Source organism: Oncorhynchus gorbuscha, linkage group LG10, assembly GCF_021184085.1.
Source record: "Oncorhynchus gorbuscha isolate QuinsamMale2020 ecotype Even-year linkage group LG10, OgorEven_v1.0, whole genome shotgun sequence".
Classification (NCBI taxonomy): Eukaryota; Metazoa; Chordata; class Actinopteri; order Salmoniformes; family Salmonidae; genus Oncorhynchus; species Oncorhynchus gorbuscha.
Window position 1 is genome coordinate 21,410,522 of NC_060182.1, and position 26,567 is coordinate 21,437,088.

General features: G+C 41.2%; 1 protein-coding gene across 2 annotated transcripts in view; it reads left to right on the forward strand.

The window, feature by feature from the left end:
* The window catches only part of LOC124045676 (IQ motif and SEC7 domain-containing protein 1-like), a 285,391-nt gene that overhangs the window by 64,718 nt on the left and 194,106 nt on the right, over window positions 1-26,567 (forward strand). For both annotated transcript variants that reach the window (XM_046365174.1, XM_046365181.1), the window contains exon 3: window positions 9,617-9,724. In XM_046365174.1, the coding sequence (XP_046221130.1) occupies window positions 9,617-9,724 (108 nt within the window). The remainder of the gene's footprint in view (window positions 1-9,616; window positions 9,725-26,567) is intronic.

Consider the following 26,567-nt stretch of genomic DNA (forward strand, 5'->3'; position numbering starts at 1 on the left):
GTGTGTTAAAACACCAGTAGTTGCTGAATAAACCACTGCCAGTCATACAGGAGAACAGGAAAGCGTTGTTGTGTCAAGGTAGTGTAGCCTACCTGTAGCTAAAGCATTGTAGCATCTACATAGTGTAGAATTATGATGTGATGATGGTAATGGGGAGTGAAGGTGCAATTATATGGAATTGCACCCAAATCAAATCAAATCAAATTTTATTTGTCACATACACATGGTTAGCAGATGTTAATGCGAGTGTAGCGAAATGCTTGTGCTTCTAGTTCCGACAATGCAGTGATAACCAACAAGTAATCTAACTAACAATTCCAAAACTACTGTCTTATACACAGTGTAAGGGAATAAGGAACATGTACATAAGGATATATGAATGAGTGATGGTACAGAGCAGCATACAGTAGATGGTATCGAGTACAGTATATACATATGAGATGAGTGTGTAGACAAAGTAAACAAAGTGGCATAGTTAAAGTGGCTAGTGATACATGTGTTACATAAGGATGCAGTCGATGTTGTAGAGTACAGTATATACATATGCATATGAGATGAATAATGTAGGGTAAGTAACATTATATAAGGTAGCATTGTTTAAAGTGGCTAGTGATATATTTACATCATTTCCCATCAATTCCCATTATTAAAATGGCTGGAGTTGGGTCAGTGTCAATGACAGTGTGTTGGCAGCAGCCACTCAATGTTAGTGGTGGCTATTTAACAGTCTGATGGCCTTGAGATAGAAGCTGTTTTTCAGTCTCTCGGTCCCAGCTTTGATGCACCTGTACTGACCTCGCCTTCTGGATGATAGCGGGGTGAACAGGCAGTGGTTCGGGTGGTTGATGTCCTTGATGATCTTTATGGCCTTCCTGTAACAACGGGTGGTGTAGGTGTCCTGGAGGGCAGGTAGTTTGCCCCGGTGATGCGTTGTGCAGTCCTCACTACCCTCTGGAGAGCCTTACGGTTGAGGGCGGAGCAGTTGCCGTACCAGGCGGTGATACAGCCCGCCAGGATGCTCTCGATTGTGCATCTGTAGAAGTTTGTGAGTGCTTTTGGTGACAAGCCGAATTTCTTCAGCCTCCTGAGGTTGAATAGGCGCTGCTGCGCCTTCTTCACGCTGTCAGTGTGAGTGGACCAATTCAGTTTGTCTGTGATGTGTATGCCGAGGAACTTAAAACTAGCTACCCTCTCCACTACTGTTCCATCGATGTGGATAGGGGTGTTCCCTCTGCTGTTTCCTGAAGTCCACAATCATCTCCTTAGTTTTGTTGACGTTGAGTGTGAGGTTATTTTCCTGACACCACACTCCGAGGGCCCTCACCTCCTCCCTGTAGGCCGTCTCGTCGTTGTTGGTAATCAAGCCTACCACTGTTGTGTCGTCCGCAAACTTGATGATTGAGTTGGAGGCGTGCGTGGCCACGCAGTCGTGGGTGAACAGGGAGTACAGGAGAGGGCTCAGAACGCACCCTTGTGGGGCCCCGTGTTGAGGATCAGCGGGGAGGAGATGTTGTTGCCTACCCTCACCACCTGGGGGCGGCCCGTCAGGAAGTCCAGTACCCAGTTGCACAGGGCGGGGTCGAGACCCAGGGTCTCGAGCTTGATGACGAGCTTGGAGGGTACTATGGTGTTGAATGCCGAGCTGTAGTCGATGAACAGCATTCTCACATAGGTATTCCTCTTGTCCAGGTGGGTTAGGGCAGTGTGCAGTGTGGTTGAGATTGCATCGTCTGTGGACCTATTTGGGCGGTAAGCAAATTGGAGTGGGTCTAGGGTGTCAGGTAGGGTGGAGGTGATATGGTCCTTGACTAGTCTCTCAAAGCACTTCATGATGACGGAAGTGAGTGCTACGGGGCGGTAGTCGTTTAGCTCAGTTACCTTAGCTTTCTTGGGAACAGGAACAATGGTGGCCCTCTTGAAGCATGTGGGAACAGCAGACTGGTATAGGGATTGATTGAATATGTCCGTAAACACACCGGCCAGCTGGTCCATGCTCGGAGGGCGCGGCTGGGGCGTCTGGGCCTGCAGCCTTGCGAGGGTTAACACGTTTAAATGTCTTACTCACCTCGGCTGCAGTGAAGGAGAGACTGCATGTTTCCGTTGCAGGCCGTGTCAGTGGCACTGTATTGTCCTCAAAGCGGGCAAAAAGTTATTTAGTCTGCCTGGGAGCAAGACATCTGTGACTGGGCTGGATTTCATCTTGTAGTCCGTGATTGACTGTAGACCCTGCCACATGCCTCTTGTGTACATTTACATTTACATTACATTTAAGTCATTTAGCAGACGCTCTTATCCAGAGCGACTTACAAATTGGTGCAATCACCTTATGACATCCAGTGGGACAGTCACTTAACAATAGTGCATCTAAAACTTAGGGGGGGTGGGGTGAGAGGGATTACTTAACCTGTGTCTGAGCCATTGAATTGAGATTCCACTTTGTCTCTGTACTGACGCTTTGTCTTTGTCTCTGTACTGACGCTTAGCTTGTTTAATAGCCTTACGGAGGGAATAGCTGCACTGTTTGTATTCAGTCATGTTTCCAGTCACCTTGCCCTGATTAAAAGCAGTGGTTCGCGCTTTCAGTTTCACGCGAATGCTGCCATCAATCCACGGTTTCTGGTTAGGGAATGTTTTTATCGTTGCTATGGGAACGACATCTTCGACGCACGTTCTAATGAACTCGCACACCGAATCAGCGTATTCGTCAATATTCCCATCCCATACGAAACATGTCCCAGTCCACGTGATGGAAGCAGTCTTGGAGTGTAGAGTCAGCTTGGTCTGACCAGCGTTGGACAGACCTCAGCGTGGGAGCCTCTTGTTTTAATTTCTGTCTGTAGGCAGGGATCAGCAAAATGGAGTCGTGGTCAGCTTTCCGAAAGGGGGCGGGGCAGGGCCTTATATGCGTCGCGGAAGTTAGAGTAACAATGATCCAAGGTTTTACCATCCCTGGTTGCGCAATCGATATGCTGATAAAATTTAGGGAGTCTTGTTTTCAGATTGGCTTTGTTAAAATCCCCAGCTACAATGAATGCAGCCTCCGGATAAATGTTTTCCAGTTTGCAAAGAGTTAAATAAAGTTCGTTCAGAGCCATCGATGTGTCTGCTTGGGGGGGATATATACGGCTGTGATTATAATCGAAGAGAATTCTCTTGGAAGATAATGCGGTCTACATTTGATTGTGAGGAATTCTAAATCAGGTGAACAGAAGGATTTGAGTTCCTGTATGTTTCCTTCATCACACCATGTCCCGTTAGTCATGAGGCATACGCCCCCTCCACTCTTCTTACCAGATAGATGTTTGTTTCTGTCGGCGCGATGCCTGGAGAAACCCGTTGGCTGTACCGCCCTGGATAGCGTTTTCCCAGTAAGCCATGTCTCCGTAAAGCAGAGAACGTTGCAGTCTCTGATGTCCCTCTGGAATGCCACCCTTGCTCGGATTTCATCAACCTTGTTGTCGAGAGACTGGACATTGGCAAGAAGAATACTGGGAAGTGGAGCGCGATGTGCCCTTTTTCGGAGTCTGACCAGAACACCGCCGCGTTTCCCTCTTTTTCGGAGTCGTTTCCTTGGGTCGCTGCATGCGATCCATTCCGTTGTCCTGTTTGTAAGGCAGAACACAGGATCCGCGTCGCGGAAAACATATTCTTGGTCGTACTGATGGTGAGTTGACGCTGATCTTATATTCAGTAGTTCTTCTCAACTGTATGTAATGAAACCTAAGATGACCTGGGGTACTAATGTAAGAAATAACACGTAAAAAAACAAAAAACTGCATAGTTTCCTAGGAACGCGAAGCGAGGCGGCCATCTCAGTCGGCGCCGGAAGTACACCTGAACAGACTTCTGTTAGGCCATGTAGAAGTCAATTATTTATACATTATTATGTGGGTAGCTATTACACAGTACTGGGATAATATTGCAAATTGAAGCTCTATATCAACTGGGGGGGGGCAGGAAATGTCTGTGACAACTTGACCACAGTGAGACAGAACAGTTTAACCTTCAAGCTTGCACCTTGCTCAGTCACAGTGCAATGTCAGGAGCTGTCACTGCTTACAGACTCACTATGGTCCCTGGTGAGGAGAGTTGTCCACTGCTATCACTGTACCTCACCTCTGGATTCATTAGAAGAGAGGCATTATCCAGGGAAACGTTTGAAATGTTTTGCTGGTAGCACTCCTCTGGGATCAAACAAGGTTGACCTCTTACTACTCATGAGTGTAGATGTCGTTGCCATGGAGCATTATGGTGAACTTTGATAACAGCTCACGGAGGAAGAGGTTTGTCTTTGAGACAGATGGATAGTTATGCTCCTTGTGAGTTCAGACATGGTGGTCAAGCAGAACGTAGAAGTTATTTATGATGATTCGCCATTAAGTTGGCTCAGCCTGCGGTGCTGGCTTGTAGAAAAGCTCTCCTACAATTTAACAGTGGACTTTTGTAACACTCATTGCTGATTTAGAAATATATTTTTTTAAATGATGTATATGAGAGCCAGACAGCGAGAGAGTTCAAATGAATCATTCATTTAGCCAAAAAAAGTAGTAAATAGCATCAGCCGTTGATTCAATGAGCAACTGATATTAGTCATGGCTTATGTGCAGGAATGAGACATTTTGTGCGTTCTGGGCTTTTCTGTGAAGGTTTTTTTAAGCAAGACATGAACTGATTATACTCTGTGATAGTGCCAGAATACAATGTGACTGTAATTCCTCACCTATATTCATGCTGTAATTACTTTTCTCACAAAGCTGGGAATTTGAAAAGAGATTATACTGAATATAACTTCACACGTCCTACCTGCCAGTCTGGCTATTCTCCATGGAAGCTTAGCAAAGACACCGAGGCCAAACGATTGATCAAATTGCTTTCAGTATAGATGTCAGATGGCATGTCCTGCTGCTCTGTGTGTCTGATAGAGATGTCAGATGGCATGTCCTGCTGCTCTGTGTGTCTGATAGAGATGTCAGATGGCATGTCCTGCTGCTCTGTGTGTCTGATAGAGATGTCAGATGGCATGTCCTGCTGCTCTGTGTGTCTGATAGAGATGTCAGATGGCATGTCCTGCTGCTCTGTGTGTCTGACAGAGATGTCAGATGGCATATCCTGCTGCTCTGTGTGTCTGACAGAGATGTCAGATGGCATGTCCTGCTGCTCTGTGTGTCTGATAGAGATGTCAGATGGCATGTCCTGCTGCTCTGTGTGTTTGATAGAGATGTCAGATGGCATGTCCTGCTGCTCTGTGTGTCTGACAGAGATGTCAGATGGCATGTCCTGCTGCTCTGTGTGTCTGACAGAGATGTCAGATGGCATGTCCTGCTGCTCTGTGTGTCTGACAGAGATGTCAGATGGCATGTCCTGCTGCTCTGTGTGTCTGATAGAGATGTCAGATGGCATGTCCTGCTGCTCTGTGTGTCTGACGGAGATGTCAGATGGCATATCCTGCTGCTCTGTGTGTCTGATGGAGATGTCAGATGGCATGTCCTGCTGCTCTGTGTGTCTGACAGAGATGTCAGATGGCATGTCCTGCTGCTCTGTGTGTCTGACAGAGATGTCAGATGGCATGTCCTGCTGCTCTGTGTGTCTGACAGAGATGTCAGATGGCATGTCCTGCTGCTCTGTGTGTCTGACAGAGATGTCAGATGGCATGTCCTGCTGCTCTGTGTGTCTGACAGAGATGTCAGATGTCATGTCCTGCTGCTCTGTGTGTCTGATAGAGATGTCAGATGGCATGTCCTGCTGCTCTGTGTGTCTGACAGAGATGTCAGATGGCATGTCCTGCTGCTCTGTGTGTCTGACAGAGATGTCAGATGGCATGTCCTGCTGCTCTGTGTGTCTGACAGATGTCAGATGGCATGTCCTGCTGCTCTGTGTGTCTGACAGAGATGTCAGATGGCATGTCCTGCTGCTCTGTGTGTCTGACAGAGATGTCAGATGGCATGTCCTGCTGCTCTGTGTGTCTGATAGAGATGTCAGATGGCATGTCCTGCTGCTCTGTGTGTCTGATAGAGATGTCAGATGGCATGTCCTGCTGCTCTGTGTGTCTGACAGAGATGTCAGATGGCATGTCCTGCTGCTCTGTGTGTCTGACAGAGATGTCAGATGGCATGTCCTGCTGCTCTGTGTGTCTGACAGAGATGTCAGATGGCATGTCCTGCTGCTCTGTGTGTCTGACAGAGATGTCAGATGGCATGTCCTGCTGCTCTGTGTGTCTGACAGAGATGTCAGATGGCATGTCCTGCTGCTCTGTGTGTCTGATAGAGATGTCAGATGGCATGTCCTGCTGCTCTGTGTGTCTGACAGAGATGTCAGATGGCATGTCCTGCTGCTCTGTGTGTCTGACAGAGATGTCAGATGGCATGTCCTGCTGCTCTGTGTGTCTGACAGAGATGTCAGATGGCATGTCCTGCTGCTCTGTGTGTCTGACAGAGATGTCAGATGGCATGTCCTGCTGCTCTGTGTGTCTGACAGAGATGTTAGATGGCATGTCCTGCTGCTCTGTGTGTCTGACAGAGATGTCAGATGGCATGTCCTGCTGCTCTGTGTGTCTGACAGAGATGTCAGATGGCATGTCCTGCTGCTCTGTGTGTCTGACAGAGATGTCAGATGGCATGTCCTGCTGCTCTGTGTGTCTGATAGAGATGGGATCAAAGCTCTGTGACGGTGGATGGCCGCCATTCACCATTCATGCCAGATGTTCAATCACATGTAAATGGATCCGTGCTTAATGAAGGTCATGACCTCTGAGAGACTGATGGCAGACTGGGGTGAACTGAAGAGGGGATGGTCTCGACTTCAGTGTCAGCGGGCCAAAAGTGCCACCGGGGATCATGGAAGCTCTTCTATAGATGAGTGAGAAGTTCTGCTGGGAAAAACTACATCAGGTTTATGATGGTAAAGAAAGATAGAAATTGCCATGATGAGATCAGGAGGAGGAGTCGTTGACTAAATGGATTTCAGCGCAGAAAACAAACATACAAAGACTGTCTGATACTGTGTAGAAACACCACAAAGAACCTGACCTTCTGTCTACATGCACATTTATTTTGTGTTCTTTCATTCTTTGGAATAATTTTAATTGCTTCATGTCTGTACTCTCTCCTTCTTCTTCAGTCTAGAGTAGGACTGATTTTTTAAAATATTTTTTTTACATCATGCCACACCGGTGATTTATGTGGTAGCCGGAGCCATAGACAGAACCTTCAATAAGCTGTTGTGCTTTTATAAGACATGTTCAGGTGGATTCTGGGAGGTGACCTCTGAACTCTAGCGTTGTATTTCATTCGTAGTGCTGAATGATGAATGTATCCAGATACCAGATGAACATTTTGTTCATATGGCTCCACTCTACTGCATATGATCTAAACATGCAAGATCTCACCAATGTCATATCAATGATTAATTCACTCATTTGACAATATCCTCCTACGGAATTAATAATATCATGTGTGTGCTACGCTAAATATTGTTGTTCTACTCAATTATTAATTTTGAGGTATTGTGATTCCATGGTGTAGCTGTTGATAGATCATAATGCTCAGGAAACCATCTGAATAATGAAAACCATAATGCTGCTGCTCAATACTCTTTTTAGGATGTGGGAAGAAGACAAATGTGGGAGAAAACTAAGTGTCTTTTTTAACCCCCACAGTTAATGTTATGTATGATATCTTAGATGCCAGATCAAACTGTAGATTTTCCAGGACAAAAGACAGATTTTAATTTTGGCGAATCTTACAAAAATAAATGAAACTAAATTCTATTGAGTTTGATTAATGCTTTTCTGTGTAACACATTGAAATATAACATTCAAAATGTGTGCTAAGGAAATGTGCTGGGTATGATATTTAATATCTTAACAACAAAATAAAAATGTTTACTTTTCATTTCTAATTTTGGAACTCCAAATAAGGCTATAACTATAAGTCTGAAGTTTACGTACACCTTAGCCAAGTACATTTAAACTCAGTTCTTCACAAATTCTGACATGTAATCCTAGTAAAAGGTTCCTATCTTAGGTCTGTTAGGATCACCACTTTATTTTAAGAATGTGAAATGTAAGAATAATAGTAGAGAGAATGATTTATTTAAGCTTTTATTTATTTTATTTCTTTCATCACATTCCCAGTGGGTCAGAAGTTTACATACACTCCATTAGTATTTGGTAGCATTGCCTTGAAATGGTTTAACTTTGGTCAAATATTTCAGGTAGCCTTCCCACAATATGTTGGGTGAATTTTGGCCCATTCCTCCTGACAGAGCTGGTGTAACTGAGTCAAGTTTGTTGGCCTCCTTGATCACACACAATTTTTCAGTTCTGCCCACACATTTTCTATGGGTTTGAGGTCAGGGCTTTGTGATGGCCACTCCAATACCTTAACTTTGTTGTCTTTAATTTTGACACAACTTTGGAAGTATGCTTGGGGTCATTGTCCATTTGGAAGACCCATTTGCGACCAAGCTTTACCTTCCTGACTGATATCTTGAGATGTTGCTTCAATATATCCACATAATGTTCCATCCTCATGATGCCATCTATTTTGTGAAGTGCACCAGTCCTTCCTGTAGAAAAGCACCCCCACAACATGATGCTGCCACCCCCGTGCTTCACGGTTGGGATGGTGTTCTTCGGCTTGCAAGCCTCCCCCTTTTTCCTCCAAACATAACGATGGTCATTATGGCCAAACAGTTCTATTTTTGTTTCATCAGACCAGAGTACATTTCTCCAAAAAGTGTGATCTTTGTCTCCATGTGCAGTTGCAAACCGTAGTATGGCTTTTTTATGGTGGTTTTGGAGCAGTGGCTTCTTCCATGCTGAGCAGCCTTTCAGGTTATGTCGATATAGGACTTGTTTTACTGTGGATATAGATACTTTTGTAACTGTTTCCTCCAGCATCTTCACAAGGTCCTTTGCTGTTGTTCTGAGATTGATTTGCACTTGTCGCACCAATGTACGTTCATCTCTAGGAGAAAGAACGCGTCTCCTTCCTGAGCAGTATGATGGCTGCGTGGATCCATGATGTTTATACTTGCGTACTATTGTTTGTACAGATGAATGTGGTAACTTCAGGCTCCCAAGGATGCACCAGACTTGTGGAGATCTACAAAAAAAATTCTGACGTCTTGGCTGATTTCTTTTGATTTTCCCATGATGTCAAGCAAAGAGGCACTGATTTTGAAGGTATGCCTTGAAATACATCCACAGGTACACCTCCAATTGACTCAAATTATGTCAATTAGCCTATCAGTAGCTTCTAAAGCCATGACATAATTTTCTGGAATTTTCCAAGCTGTTTAAAGGCACAGTCAACACAGTATGTAAACTTCTGACCCACTGGAACTTGTGTAGTGAAAAACGAGTCTTAATGACTCCAACCTAAGTGTATGTAAACTTCTGACTTCAACCGTATGTAGGGATAGAATGTGCCATCAGGTTGTGCATGAAAGCGGAAAGGTGGCCCTGGCTAGACTTCTTGTGTCCTGGGGAACAATCCTAAGGCACTCAACACTCACACTAACATTAACCAGTTCAGTGTCAAGGCTCTCTATGTGACTCCAGTATATCCAGTCAGGTTGTGATGACTGTGTTCTGTTCCTCTCTGTTTCTCTGTAGGAGACATGCCTCTCTGCCCACCGACGTCACAGAGAGCCCTTCCAGTCTGATGTCGGCCGGCTGTAGGAGAAGTTTCCCCTGCCGCAAGTGGAAGTCCGCCTCTTTTGGGTACAGTAACATGTTATTGTTGTCCGGGTGTGTATGTGTCAAGTGCTTTCAGTGTAGCTATATGGAGCCCTAAAGCATGATAGCACTGAAATATTATGTTTGTCTTTAATCACAACAGCACCCTTCAAGCTCAAGATGGCTTAGTGTTTGATGTGATTATGTTGCTGATGTGAGCACAGTTCCCAATACATTGGCTTTCTGGTAGATATGTTGCACCATGTTTGAGTCTTTACAGGCATATTCTAGTGAGCTGGTTGTGACACAGCATCTATCTGGGGACATGTCTGTGTTTTCTCTATACTCATTCTAATGTTGACATTCATAACGGGCATCCTGCTAATGAGATATGATGTTGCTGTATAATACCTGCCTCTATCTCTTATGCATTAGCCAAGAATGGTCTGGAGCCTGAGAGCTTCTCAACAAACGCGATGGGCGAGATTAGAGCACACACACACACACACACACACACACACACACACACACACACACACACACACACACACACACACACACACACACACACACACACACACACACACACACACACACACACACACACACACACACACACACACACACACACACACACACACACACACACACACACACACACACACACACACACACACACACAGCTTCAAAAGGTTGATGGGGGTTTCAACGCCTCCTCATTGCGCTGTGCTTCATCATCAAATAGCAATGAGCTCCCACCCCATAGCCTACCCTCCTCATTACAGGCCAGAAATATCCCCCAAACTCATACCAGGCTTATTTCCAAAATATGTAACAGCTGTGGTATATGGAAATGAGGGAGAGAGAGACCTGGGATATGAGTATCTGATATTTTAGATTGGAATAAATTGTGAAGATGTCATGAAGTGTGTCATTTATTTAAATGCCACAGGGTTCTATGAAGTCTTACAGAAGAGATGATGGTGAACGTACTGGGTAAATTAGTATATCAGATCACCCGTGACAACTGTGGTCTTTACCCCATGTTTGTTTCAGGAACACATTTAGGAGCTAATAGGTGAAGTGGGTTATGACAGCCATGTGATTGAAGTGTGAAAGGCTGGATTGGCAGCTCTGTTTGTTATCGTTTGTGCTTCATCATCTCCCAGACTCATTAGCATAATTAGCCCCTAGTTGCCAATCATTTGACTGACGAGACAGCACAGTGCTCCAATATGCCCCCAACACATTGGTTATTTATTTGGACAATTTACTGATTTGTTATAGTTGGCTCCTATGTTAATTTAGCCCCCAGGTGGTTATTACATGAAATGTATTAACATTATTACCAAGTGTTAATTACTACAGCTCAGTATTTTGTGTGTGTGTGTGTGTGTGTGTGTGTGTGTGTGTGTGTGTGTGTGTGTGTGTGTGTGTGTGTGTGTGTGTGTGTGTGTGTGTGTGTGTGTGTGTGTGTGTGTGTGTGTGTGTGTGCGTGTGTGTGCGTGCGTGTGTGCGCGTGCGGTCGACCGCTTAATCGGAATGGCCGATTTCAAGTATTTTCATAACAATCGGAAATCAGTATTTGTGGACACCGATTTGGGCGATTTAAAAAATATATATATATAAATGTTTTTTACACCTTTATTTAATCTTTATTTAACTAGGCAAGTCAGTTAAGAACACATTCTTTTCAATGACGGCCTAGGAACGGTGGGTTAACTGCCTTGTTCAGGGGCAGAACGACAGATTTTTACCTTGTCAGCTCGGGGATTCAATCTTGCAACCTTACAGTTAACTAGTCCAACGCTCTAACCCCCTGCCTCTCGTTGCACTCCACAAGGAAACTGCCTGTTACGCGAATGCAGTAAGAAGCCAAGATAAGTTGCTAGCTAGCATTAAACTTATCTTATAAAAAACAATAAATTAATCAATCATAATCACTAGTTTAACTACACATGGTTGATGATATTACTAGTTTATCTAGCGTGTCCTGCGTTGCATATAATCGATGCGGTGTGTATTCGCAAAAAGGACTGTCGTTGCTACAACGTGTACCTAACCATAACCATCAATGATTCTTCTTAAATTCAATACACAGAAGTATATATTTTTAAACCTGCATATTTAGCTAAAAGAAATCCAGGTTTCCAGGCAATATTAACCAGGTGAAAATGTGTCACTTCTCCTGCATTCATTGCATGCAGAGTCAGGGTATATGCAACAGTTTGGGCCGACAGAGAGATACGGCAGAAATCAGGTAATGGTGGACTGAAGGAAGTTATGTAGAGCACCTCAAGATAAAACGTAATATTCAATATCGGCAAGTTAGACTAAATATTAGCACTACACAATCTGGTGGATGATAACCTTCAATCTGGATAATAACACAAAACAAATCTTAAGACTAGACATTTATCGACAAAAAAAACACCCAAACATGACAGAGTAAGACAGGGGAACCGATTCCAAAACGAAAATGTGACTCTTCTACAGACACAGACGATTTAATATTTTCACCACCCGGAATGGTAAAGGTCGAAACCGATCTGTTTAAAATCAATAAATGACAAACTGGGTATACTTGAATGAGTTAGTAAGGATATAAAAGAGTTGAAGGCAAGCCTCGAGATGAGTGATGAAAAAGTGAGAAGGAAACAAACAACTTAAAAGGGGCAGTCAATAAGATTTAAACCGAAGTGAATGAAATGAAAAAGGAGAACACCGTTCTGAGAGAAGCCTTACTGGACATACAAACTTGATCCATGAGAGAGAATCTGGTACTTACAGGAATCCAGGGGAAAGAAGGAGAAGTTCCTGAATCTGTAGTTAGAGAGTTTCTCCTTACAGCGCTTCAGATCCCACGCGAAGCTATCGGCAAAATCCAACTTGACGTGTAGACCGCTTCGGGCAGAGAGGGCAGAGGTATGAATGCCCAATCATTGCCAAGTTTGCTACATTTAAAGATAAAGTAATGGTTAAAAGCCTGGGTAAAAGACTTGCTGGGACCAAAATTGGCATGAATGATCAGTTTCCGAAGGAAATTGCAGAACGACGTAAAGTTCTGTATCCAATTTTCAAAGAAAATAGACTGGATTTTTCTTCTCATTTTGTATGTCATAGTTGTACCTATGACATCATAGTGTACCTATGATGAAAATTACAGGCCTCTCTCATCTTTTTAAGTGGGAGAACTTGCACAATTGGTGGCTGACTAAATACTTTTTTGCACCACTGTATATAGACACTCAAGCATCATGTTACTTTTTAATGGTACGTTTACAAACATATATAACATATATATTTTCAATATTATATATTGAATTGAAAAGTGTTTCTCATTATGGTAAGTGGTGAAATAAGTATAGCCAGTTACAATTGTAATGGCCTAGCAGATAATAAGAAAAGACGATCAGTATTTACCTGGCTAAAAGAGAAGGAATATAATATCTAACACTAGACTCTATTATTATGGTGGGAGATTTTAATACAGTCTTAAATACTTCTATGGACTGCAAAGGATATCACACTACAAACTATCACCCTCAGGCACTTAAGGAAATCATCAATGTCATGGATATATTGGAATTAGTGGATATATGGAGACTTAAATACCCTGACCTAGTGAGATATACATGGCGGAAGCTTAATCAAGCTAGTCGTCTTGACTACTTTCTTATGCCATTCTCTCTGACACCAAAAGTTTAAAAAGTGTTGATAGGGGACAGAATGCGGTCAGATCATCACATAATTGGCATATATATTACTCTTACGGAATTTCCACGTGGGCGAGGATATTGGAAATTTAATCAAAGCCTACTAGATGATAAATTGTTTAGATCTAGGACAGAAGCATTTATAACTGACTTTTACCTATATAACATAGGTACAGAAGATCCCCTTTATTGTATGGGACACTTTTAAATGTGCCTTTAGAGGCCATGAAATTCAGTTCTCATCTATAAAACAAAAGCAATTTAGATCAAAAGAGTCCATATTAACAAAGGAAATTGAAGAACAGTGCAGTTAGATAGCAATAAAAACGGTACCATAGAGGCACAGAATAAGTTAGAGGGAAAAAAAGAAATGGAGGAACTTATTCAAGAAAGATCCAGTGTAGTATATTATAAAAAGAAATGGAGGAACTTATTCAAGAAAGATCCAGTGTAGTATATTATAAAAAGAAATGGAGGAACTTATTCAAGAAAGATCCAGTGTAGTATATTATAAAAAGAAATGGAGGAACTTATTCAAGAAAGATCCAGTGTAGTATATTATAAAAAGAAATGGAGGAACTTATTCAAGAAAGATCCAGTGTAGTATATTATAAAAAGAAATGGAGGAACTTATTCAAGAAAGATCCAGTGTAGTATATTATAAAAAGAAATGGAGGAACTTATTCAAGAAAGATCCAGTGTAGTATATTATAAAAAGAAATGGAGGAACTTATTCAAGAAAGATCCAGTGTAGTATATTATAAAAAGAAATGGAGGAACTTATTCAAGAAAGATCCAGTGTAGTATATTATAAAAAGAAATGGAGGAACTTATTCAAGAAAGATCCAGTGTAGTATATTATAAAAAGAAATGGAGGAACTTATTCAAGAAAGATCCAGTGTAGTATATTATAAAAAGAAATGGAGGAACTTATTCAAGAAAGATCCAAGTATATTATAAAAAGAAATGGAGGAACTTATTCAAGAAAGATCCAGTGTAGTATATTATAAAAAGAAATGGAGGAACTTATTCAAGAAAGATCCAGTGTAGTATATTATAAAAAGAAATGGAGGAACTTATTCAAGAAAGATACAGTGTAGTATATTATAAAAAGAAATGGAGGAACTTATTCAAGAAAGATCCAGTGTAGTATATTATAAAAAGAAATGGAGGAACTTATTCAAGAAAGATCCAGTGTAGTATATTATAAAAAGAAATGGAGGAACTTATTCAAGAAAGATCCAGTGTAGTATATTATAAAAAGAAATGGAGGAACTTATTCAAGAAAGATCCAGTGTAGTATATTATAAAAAGAAATGGAGGAACTTATTCAAGAAAGATCCAGTGTAGTATATTATTAAAAAAATGGAGGAACTTATTCAAGAAAGATCCAGTGTAGTATATTATAAAAAGAAATGGAGGAACTTATTCAAGAAAGATCCAGTGTAGTATATTATAAAAAGAAATGGAGGAACTTATTCAAGAAAGATCCAGTGTAGTATATTATAAAAAGAAATGGAGGAACTTATTCAAGAAAGATCCAGTGTAGTATATTATAAAAAGAAATGGAGGAACTTATTCAAGAAAGATCCAGTGTAGTATATTATAAAAAGAAATGGAGGAACTTATTCAAGAAAGATCCAGTGTAGTATATTATAAAAAGAAAGCGAACTGGATGGAAAATGCACCAAATTCTTTTTCAATCTTCAATATAGAAATGCTTCCCAAAAAAATGTATTAAAACTTGTTGCAAATGATGGAGTCACGCATGATTCACCAAAATATATTTTGAAAGAGGAAGTAAAGTACTTTAAGAATATGTTTTCATTTCAGACTCCTCCATCTCCACTAACTGAAACTAATTGTATGGATTTTTTCCCTAATAATATTGTAAAATTAACATCCGTACAGAAAGACTCATGTGAAGGTCAAATTACAGCTGCTTTATGCAATTGGGGCCTTTAAGGATGGGAAAACTCCAGGGCATACCAGTGGAAGAATACAATATTTTTTTTGATATACTCAAAGGACCATTATTAGCATGTTTTAACCACTCCTACAGTGGGGAGAACAAGTATTTGATACATTGCCGATTTTGCAGGTTTTCCTACTTACAACGCATGTAGAGGTCTGGAATTTTTATCATAGGTACACTTTAACTGTGAGAGACGGAATCTAAAACAAAAATCCAGAAAATCACATTGTATGATTTTTAAGTAATTAATTTGCATTTTATTGCATGACATAAGTATTTGATCACCTACCAACCAGTAAGAATTTCGGCTCTCACAGACCTGTTAGTTTTTCTTTAAGAAGCCCTCCTGTTCTCCACTCATTACCTGAATTAACTGTACCTTTTTGAACTCGTTACCTATATAAAAGAGACCTGTACTCACACTCAATCAAGCAGACTCCAACCTCTCCACAATGGTCAAGACCAGAGAGCTGTGTAAGGACATCAGGGATAAATTGTAGACCTGCACAAGGCTGGGATGGGCTACAGGACAATAGGCAAGCAGCTTGGTGAGAAGGCAACAACTGTTGGCGCAATTATTAGAAAATGGAAGAAGTTCAAGATGACGGTCAATCACCCTCGGTCTGGGGCTCCATGCAAGATCTCACCTCGTGGGGCATCAATGATCATGAGGATGGTGAGGGATCATCCCAGAACTACAACTAGGACCTGGTCAATGATCTGGAGAGAGCTGGGACCACAGTCTCAAAGAAAACCATTAGTAACACACTACACCGTCATGGATTAAAATCCTGCAGCGCACGCCATGTCCCCCTGCTCAAGCCAGCGCATGTCCAGGCCCGTCTGAAGATTGCCAATGACCATTTGGATGATCCAGAGGAGGAATGGGAGAAGGTCATGTGGTCTGATGAGACAAAAATATAGCTCTTTGATCTAAACTCCACTCCCCGTTTTTGGAGGAAGAAGGATGAGTACATGAGTACAACCCCAAGAGGTGGAAACTTCATTCTTTGGGGATGCTTTTCTGCCAAGGGGACAGGACGACTGCACCGTATTGAGGGGAGGATGGATGGGGCCATGTATCGCGAGACCTTGGCCAACAACCTCCTTCCCTCAGTAAGACCATTGAAGATTGGTTGTGGCTGGGTCTTCCAGCATGACAACGACCCGAAACACACAGCCATGGCAACTGACGAGAGGCTCCATAAGAAGCATCTCAAGGTCCTGGAGTGCCCTAGCCAGTCTCCAGACCTGAACCCAATAGAACATTTTTGGAGGGAGCTGAAAATCCGTATTTCCCAGCGACAGCCCTGAAACCTGAAGGATCTGGAGAAGGTCTGTATGGAGGAGTGGGCCAAAATCCCTGCTGCAGTGTGTGCAAACCTGGTCAAGAACTACAGGAAACGTATGATCTCTGTAATTGCAAACAAAGGTATCTGTACCAAATATTCTGTCATGCAATAAAATGCAAATTAATTACTTAAAAATCATACAATGTGATTTTCTAGATTTTTGTTTTAGATTCCGTCTCTCTCCGTCTCTCACAGTTGAAGTGTACCTATGGTAAACATTACAGAACTCTAAATCTGCAATGTATCAAATACTTATTCTCCCCACTGTATATAAATGGTAGATTATCAGACACTCAACAAGAAGATCTGATATCATTATTACTGAAACAGGACCCAAGTGGTATATATAAAGATCAAGTCCATTTAAAAATTTGGAGACCTCTTACACTTCAGTGTTGTGATGCAAAAATCTTCGCAAAATGCTTGGCGCATAGAATTTAAAAAGTATTGTCAGATATTATTCATCCTAATCAGACAAGTTTTTTACATGGACGATACATTGGAGATAATATAAGCCAAGTACTGGAAACAATAGAATATTATGAAATATCTGGGACACCAGGCCTGGTTTTCATAGCTGATTTTGAAAAGGCTTTTGATAAAGTACGACTGGAGTTTATATATAAATGCCTAGAATATTTCAATTTTGGGAAATCTCTTATAAAATGGGTTAAAGATATGTATAGTAATAGTGTAAAATAGTAAATAATGGCAAAATCTCAGAAAATGTTAAACTCTCTAGAGTAAAACAAGGTTGTCCACTATCGGCATATCTATTTATTATTGCCATCGAAATGTTAGCTGTTAAGATTAGATCAAACAATAATATTAAGGGATTAGAAATCCGTGGCTTAAAAACTAAGGTGTCATTGTACGCTGATGATTCATGTTTTCTTTTAAAACCACAATTAGAGTCTCTCCATGGCCTCAGAGGATCTAGATACTTTTGATATTCTCTCTGGATTAATACCAAATTATGATAAGTGTACTATATTAAATATTGGATCACAAAAAAAATGCAAATTTTACATTACCATGTAGTTTACCAATAAAATGGTCTGACGGAGATGTGGACATACTCGGTACACAAATCCCAAAAGAAATAAATGATATCACTGCAATACATTTTTTTATAGAAAGTTAGCAAAAATAGATTAAATCTTGCTACCGTGGAAAGGAAAATACCTGTCTATTTGTGGAAAAATCACCCTGATTAACTCTTTAGTCATATCACAGTTTACCTATTTGCTTATGGTTTTGCCTACACCTAGTGACATGCTTTTTAAATTATATGAACATAAAATATTCAATTTTATTTGGAACGTTAAGCCAGATAAAATTAAAAGGGCCTATTTATATAACGAATATGAATTTGGAGGGCAGAAATGATTAAATATTAAAGCATTAGACCTCTCACTAAAGGCATCAGTCATACAAAAGTTATACTTAAATCCAAACTGCTTCTCTAGTAAATTGGTACAAATGTCTCATCCTATGTTCAAGAAGTGCCTTTTCCCCTTTATTCAGATTACACTGGTCTACTTTCGATTGTTTGAAAAGGAAATAATCTCCAAAATATCTTTCTTTTTTTAAACAAGCCTTAGTTGCAATTTCAGTTTAATCCACCAGAAAAGACAGAACAAATATTACAACAAATATTGTGGTTAAATTCAAATATACTAATTGATTAAAAGAACTGTATTTTTCAAATACATTTTTTTTAAAGGTATAATTTTTGTGAATGATATCATAACTCCACCAGTCCTATTTATGTCACACATGCAGCTAACACCGACATATGGAAATGTCTGCCCTACCCAAAATCACAACCAATTAATTGCAGCATTACCACAAAAATGGAAGAGGCAAGTAGAAGGGGGAAAAAGTAAGGAACTTGTATGTCGGCACTGTATTAAAGAACATAAATGGTTAAAGAAAAGTGTGATAAATAAAAACATATACCAATTTCATTTAAGGAACAAAAAACTGACCGCTGTGCCATATAATTTGCAAAATAGTTGGGAAGAGATTTTTTTATGTACCCATTCCATGGCACAGGGTTTATGAATTGATTCGCAAAACAACGCCGGATGCAAAACTGCAAACATTTTTTTACAAAAATTACTATACAAAATTCTTGCAAACAATAGAATGTTATATACATGGGGAATACAATCAAATCAAATCAAATTTTATTTGTCACATACACATGGTTAGCAGATGTTAATGCGAGTGTAGAGAAATGCTTGTGCTTCTAGTTCCGACAATGCAGTAATAACCAACGAGTAATCTAGCCAACAATTGCAAAACTACTACCTTATACACACAAGTGTAAAGGGATAAAACCTATGTACATAAAGATATATGAATGAGTGATGGTACAGAGCGGCATAGGCAAGATGCAGTAGATGGTATCGAGATGGTATCGAGTACAGTATTTACACATATGAGATGAGTCTGTAAACATCTTCACGATGCTGTCTGTATGGGTGGACCAATTCAGTTTGTCTGTGATGTGTACGCCGAGGAACTTAAAACTTACTACCCTCTCCACTATTGTTCCATCGATGTGGATAGGGGGTGTTCCCTCTGCTGTTTCCTGAAGTCCACAATCATCTCCTTAGTTTTGTTGACGTTGAGTGTGAGGTTATTTTCCTGACACCACACTCCGAGGGCCCTCACCTCCTCCCTGTAGGCCGTCTTGTCGTTGTTGGTAATCAAGCCTACCACTGTTGTGTCATCCGCAAACTTGATGATTGAGTTGGAGGCGTGCGTGGCCACACACGTGCGTGGGTGAACAGGGAGTACAGGAGAGGGCTCAGAACGCACCCTTGTGGGGCCCCAAGGGGTGGAATTGTTGTTACCTACCCTCACCACCTGGGGGCGGCCCGTCAGGAAGTCCAGTACCCAGTTGCACAGGGCGGGGTCGAGACCCAGGGTCTCGAGCTTGATGACCAGTTTGGAGGGTACTATGGTGTTAAATGCTGAGCTGTAGTCGATGAACAGCATTCTCACATAGGTATTCCTCTTGTCCAGATGGGTTAGGGCAGTGTGCAGTGTGGTTGAAATTGTATCGTCTGTGGACCAATAGGGGCGGTAAGCAAATTGGAGTGAGTCTAGGGTGTCAGATGGAGGTGATATGGTCCTTGACTAGTCTCTCAAAGCACTTCATGATGACGGAAGTGAGTAGTCGTTTAGCTCAGTTACCATAGCTTTCTTGGGAACAGGAACAATGGTGGCCCTCTTGAAGCATGTGGGAACAGCAGACTGGGATAAGGATTGATTGAATATGTTCGTAAACAGCCAGCTGGTCTGCGCATGCTCTGAGGGCACGGCTGGGGATGCCGTCTGGGCCTGCAGCCTTGTGAGGGTTAACACGTTTAAATGTTTTACTCACCTCGGCTGCAGTGAAGGAGAGTCAGCATGTTTGGTTGCGGGCCGTGTCAGTGGCACTGTATTGTCCTCAAAGCGGGTAAAAAAGTTATTCAGTCTGCCTGGGAGCAAGGCATCCTGGTCCTTGACTGGGCTGTTTTTTTTGTAATCCGTGATTGACTGTAGACCCTGCCACATACCTCTTGTGTCTGAGCCGTTGAATTGCGGTTCTACTTTGTCTCTATACTGACGCTTAGCTTGTTTGATTGCCTTGCGGAGGGAATAGTTACACTGTTTGTATTCGGTCATGTTTCCGGTCACCTTGCCCTGATTAAAAGCAGGGGTTCGCGCTTTCAGTTTCACGCGAATGCTGCCATCAATCCACGCACGTTCTAATGAACTCGCTCACCGAATCAGCGTATTCGTCATTGTTGTTGTTTGACGCGTGATGGGAGCAGTCTTGGAGCGTGGAATCAGATTGGTCGGACCAGCGTTGAACAGACCTCAGCGTGGGAGCTTCTTGTTTTAGCTTCTGTCTGTAGGCAGGGAGCAACAAAATGGAGTCGTGGTCAGCTTTTCCGATAGGAAGGCGGGGGAGGGCCTTAATATGCATCGCGGAAGTTAGAATAGCAATGATCCAAGGTTTTACCAGCCCTGGTTGCGCAATCGATATGCTGATACAATTTAGGGAGTCTTGTTTTCAGATTAGCCTTGTTAAAATCCCCAGCTACAATGAATGCAGCCTCAAGATGTGTGGATTACAGTTTGCAAAGAGTCAAATAAAGTTGGTTCAGAGCCATTGATGTGTCTGCTTGGGGGGGAATATATGATTATAATGTGATTATAATCGAAGAGAATTCCCTTGGTAGATGATGCGGTCGACATTTGATTGTGAGGAATTCTAAATCAGGTGAACAGAAGGACTTGAGTTCCTGTATGTTGTTGTGACCACACCACGTCTCGTTAACCATAAAGCATACGCCCCCGCCCCTCTTCTTACCAGAAAGATGTTTGTTTCTGTCGGCGCGATGCGTGGAAAAACCAGCTGGCTGCACCGACTCCGATAGCATCTCTCGAGTGAGCCCATGTTTCCATTATGCAAAGAACGTTACAGTCCCTGATGTCCCTCTGGAATGCTACCCTTGCTCAGATTTCATCAACCTTGTTGTCAAGAGACTGGACATTGGCGAGTAGTATGCTAGGGAGTGGCGCGCGATGTGCCCGTCTCCGGAGCCTGACCAGAAGACTGCTTTGTTTGCCTCTTTTACGACGTCGTTGTTTTGGGTCGCAGGCTGGGATCCATTCCGTTGTCCTGGGTGGAAGGCAGAACACAGCATCTTCTCCGGGAAAGTCATATTCTTGGTCGTACTGATGGTGAGTTGACGCTGCTCTTATATTCAGTAGTTCTTCTCGACTGTATGTAATGAAACCTAAGATGACCTGGGGTACCAATGTAAGAAATAACACGTAAAAAAAATAAAAAACTGCATAGTTTCCTAGGAACGCGAAGCGAGGCGGCCATCTTCCCAGCTCTGCAGATTCTGCTGTGAGGAGGCAGAGTCATTGGATCATTTATTTTGATATTTCCATATGTAGCTCGTTTTTGGTCACAGGTCCAGGAATGGCTGAAGAATTGCAACATTTGCTGCAATTTGCTGCAATTCTAACTAACGCTGCAATACTGGGTGATTTGAAAAGCCATAGTCAATTAATAATAATAATCAATAATATATATATTTTTTTAGCAAAAACATGTATTTTTAATTTACAATCTGTAGAAGCTACGAGAATAGAAATGTTCAATTTGTTTGTGAAGCATCACAGCACAGTTGAAAAATATATGGCAAATAGAAATTCAAAATGGATGGCAAATAGAAATCCAAAATGGATGGCAAATAGAAATCCAAAATGGATGGCAAATAGAAATCCAAAATGGATGGCAAATAGAAATCCAAAATGGATGGCAAATAGAAATCCAAAATGGATGATGTTGAGCGATAGATGTGAGAGGTTGAATGGAGCTGAAGGGTGGGACTAATAACGAGATAAACCATGTAAAACATACGGGGTCTATAAAATGTATATAGGTTCAGAACCTTTGTCAAATAGCACAGTAACAAATAGAAATCAAACTGGGTGGACATCAGAAATAGAGGAAGGACTAAAAACAAACAAAAAATAACTATTGTACAAATAGACTGTCTGTAAAATGTGTATGAGATGTATAAATTGAAAGTAAAAGCCAAAGTGTTTATTAGTTTACTCCAATTGGGGTAATCGGTGGTAGGATTTGCGAGGAATAATAATAAAGGTATATTCTTAAAAAAAATATGTATATCTATATAGGTATGTGTATGTATACAGTGGGGCAAAAAAGTATTGTCAGCCACCAATTGTGCAAGTTCTCCCACTTAAAAAGATGAGAGGCCTGTAATTTTCATCATAGGTACACTTCAACTATGACAGACAAAATTAGGGGGGGAAATCACATTGTAGGATTTTTAATGATTTTTGGCAAATTATGGTGGAAAATAAGTATTTGGTCAATAACAAAAGTGTATCTCAATACTTTGTTATATACCCTTTGTTGGCAATGACAGAGGTCAAATGTTTTCTGTAAGTCTTCACAAGGTTTTCACACACTGTTGCTGGTATTTTGGCCCATTCCTCTGTGTAAATATTCTCTAGAGAAGTGATGTTTTGGGGCTGTTGCTGGGCAATACAGACTTTCTATGGGGTTGAGATCTAGAGACTGACCTTGAAATGCTTCTTACGAAGCCACTCCTTTGTTGCCCGGGCAGTGTGTTTGGGATCATTGTCATGCTGAAAGACCCAGCCACGTTTCATCTTCACTCAAAATCTCACGATACATGGCCCCATTCATTCTTTCCTTTACACGGATCAGTCGTCCTGGTCCCTTTACAGAAAAACAGCCCCAAAGCATGATGTTTCCACCCCCATGCTTCACAGTAGGTATGGTGTTCTTTGGATGCAACTCAGCATTCTTTGTCCTCCAAACATGACGAGTTGAGTTTTACCAAAAAGTTCTATTTTGGTTTCATCTGACCATATTTCATTCTCCCAATCTTCTTCTGGATCGTCCAAATGCTCTCTAGCAAACTTACGACGGGCCTGGACATGTACTGGCTTAAGCAGGGGGACACGTCTGGCACTGCAGGATTCGAGTCCCTGGCGGCGTAGTGTGTTACTGGTGGTAGGCTTTGTTACTTTGGTCCCAGCTCTCTGCGGGTCATTCACTAGGTCCCCCCGTGTGGTTCTGGGATTTTTGCTCACTGTTCTTGTGATCATTTTGACCCTACGGGGTGAGATCTTGCGTGGAGCCCCAGATCGAGGGAGATTATCAGTGGTCTTGTATGTCTTCCATTTCCTAATAATTGCTCCCACAGTTGATTTCTTCAAAACAAGCTGCTTACCTATTGCAGATTCATTCTTCCCAGCCTGGTACAGGTCTACAATTTTGTTTCTGGTGTCCTTTGACAGCTCTTTGGTCTTGGCCATAGTGGAGTTTGGAGTGTGACTGTTTGAGGTTGTGGACAGGTGTCTTTTTATACTGATAACAAGGTAACGAGTGGAGGACAGAGAAGCCTCTTAACTTCTTGCGTCGAGCAATCCCGTATCCGGGAGCGTAATCATAGCCTCAAGCTCATTACCATAACGCAACGTTAACTATTCATGACAATCGCAAATGAAATGAAATAAATATATTGGCTCACAAGCTTGGCCTTTTGTTAACAACACTGTCATCTCAGATTTTCAAAATATGCTTTTCAACCATAGCTACACAAGCATTTGTGTAAGAGTATTGATAGCTAGCATAGCATTAAGCCTAACATTCAGCAGGCAACATTTTCACAAAAAGAACTTCGGATGTTTTCAATGAGGAGACTCTCAGTTAGATAGCAAATGTTCAGTTTTTCCAAAAATATTATTTGTGTAGGAAAAATCGCTCCGTTTTGTTCATCACGTTTGGCTAAGAAAACCCCCCGAAAATTCAGTCATTACAACGCAAACTTTTTTCCAAATTAACTCCATAATATCACAGAAACATGGCAAACTTTGTTTAGAATCAATCCTCAAGGTGTTTTTCACATATCTATTCGATGATAAATCATTCGTGGCAGTTTGGTTTCTCCTCTGAACCAAATGGAAAAATGCACGCAGCTAGAGATTACGCAATAATTTCGACGGAGGACACCAAGCGGACACCTGGTAAATGTAGTCTCTTATGGTCAATCTTTCAATGATATGCCTACAAATACGTCACAATCCTGTAGACACCTTGGGGAAACGACAGAAAGTATAGGCTCATTCCTGGCGCATTCACAGCCATATAAGGAGACATTGGAACACAGCGCATTCAAAATCTGGGGCACTTCCTGTATGAAATTTAATCTTGGTTTAGCCTGTAGCATTAGTTCTGTGGCACTCACAGACAATATCTTTGCAGTTTTGGAAACGTCAGTGTTTTTTATATGCATAGTCAAACATCTTTTCGTGACAAAATATATTGTTAAAAACGGGAACGTTTTTTTATCCCAAAATTAAGAGCGTCCCCTATATCGAAGAAGTTAAAGAAGAAGTTACAGGTCTGTGAGAACCAGAAATCTTGCTTGTTTGTGGGTGACCAAATACTCATTTTCCACCATAATTTGCAAATAAATTCATTTTTTTCTCATTTTGTCTGTCATAGTTGAAGTGTACCTATGATTCAAATTACAGGCCTCTCATCTTTTTAAGTGGGAGAACTTGCACAATTGGTGGCTGACTAAATACTTTTTTGCCTCACTGTATATGTGTATATGTATGCATATGTGTATGTATATGGATATATATATATTTAACAAAAAATTATATGGGGATTGGAAATGATGCAGACAATTACATTGATGGAACCAATATTCTTTCCGAAATATTAAGCTGAAATAAAAAATTAAATTAAAATTTAAAAAAAGTTTGGGCCGCATAATTTGCCAGAATTGTACGTAATTATGACATAACATTGAAGGTTGTGCAATGTAACAGTAATATTTAGACTTATGGATGCCACCTGTAATTTCACTGAAAGAATCAACGTCTTGTTTTCGAGATGATAGTTTCCAGATTCAACCATATTAATGACCTAAGGCTCGTATTTCTGTGTGTTATTATGTTATAATTCAGTCTACGATTTGATAGAGCAGTCTGACTGAGCGATGGTAGGCACCAGCAGGCTCGTAAGCATTCATTCAAACAGCACTTTCGTGCGTTTTGCCAGCAGCTCTTTGCTGTGCTTCAAGCGTTGTGCTGTTTATGACTTCAAGCCCATCAACTCCCGAGATTAGTTTGGTGTAACCGATGTGAAATGGCGAGCTAGTTAGCGCTAATAGCGTTTCAAACATCACTCGCTCTGAGACTTGGAGTAGTTGTTCCCCTTGCTCTGCATGGGTAACACTGCTTCGAGGGTGACTGTTGTCGATGTGTTCCTGGTTCGAGCCCAGGTAGGGGTGAGGAGAGGGACGGAAGCTATACTGTTACACTGGCAATACTAAAGTGCCTATAAGAACATCCAATAGTCAAAGGTATAGGAAATACAAATGGTAGAGAGATAAATAGTCCTATGATTCCTATAATAACTACAACCTAAAACTTCTTACCTGGGAATATTGAAGACTCATGTTTAAAGGAACCACCAGCTTTCATATGTTCTCATGTTCTGGGCAAGGAATTTAAACGTTAGCTTTTTACATTGCACATATAGCACTTTTACTTTCTTCTCCAACACTTTGTTTTTGCATTATTTAAACCAAATTGAACATGTTTCATTATTTATTTGAGGCTAAATAGATTTTATTGGTTTATTATATTAAGTTAAAATAAGTGTTCATTCAGTATTGTTGTAATTGTCATTATTAATCGGTATCTGCCTTTTATTTAGGGTCCTCTAATAATCGGTATCGGTGTTAAAATCATAATCAGTCGACCTCGTGTGTGTGTGTGTGTGTGTGTGTGTGTGTGTGTGTGTGTGTGTGTGTGTGTGTGTGTGTGTGTGTGTGTGTGTGTGTGTGTGTGTGTGTGTGTGTGTGTGTGTGTGTGTGTGTGTGTGTGTGTGTGTGTGTGTGTGTGTGTGTATTGTAGGCCTTAATAATACATGCTTTAATGAAGGAGTGTGTCACACAAGTGTTTTCATCGAGCAAAAACTGTCTTTCCTCATGTCTGTTTTAGTTATTTGTCTTCTGTGTTAACAATGTTTTCTGGTGCTTGGCCATATCACTTTTGTTTTGGCTCTTCTTTATGTTTTGTGAGGTTGCCTTTGTCCTCCATGACTGAAAAAAGTCTTTAAAAAATAATTCTACCACAACACAAAGGCACAGTTAGTCACACTCAAGGTTAATGTAACAGATTAGTTTACGGGTAAAATGAAAAATTGCCATTTACAATAATGATTCTCGTCGGTGACACGTTAGGCCTGTAGG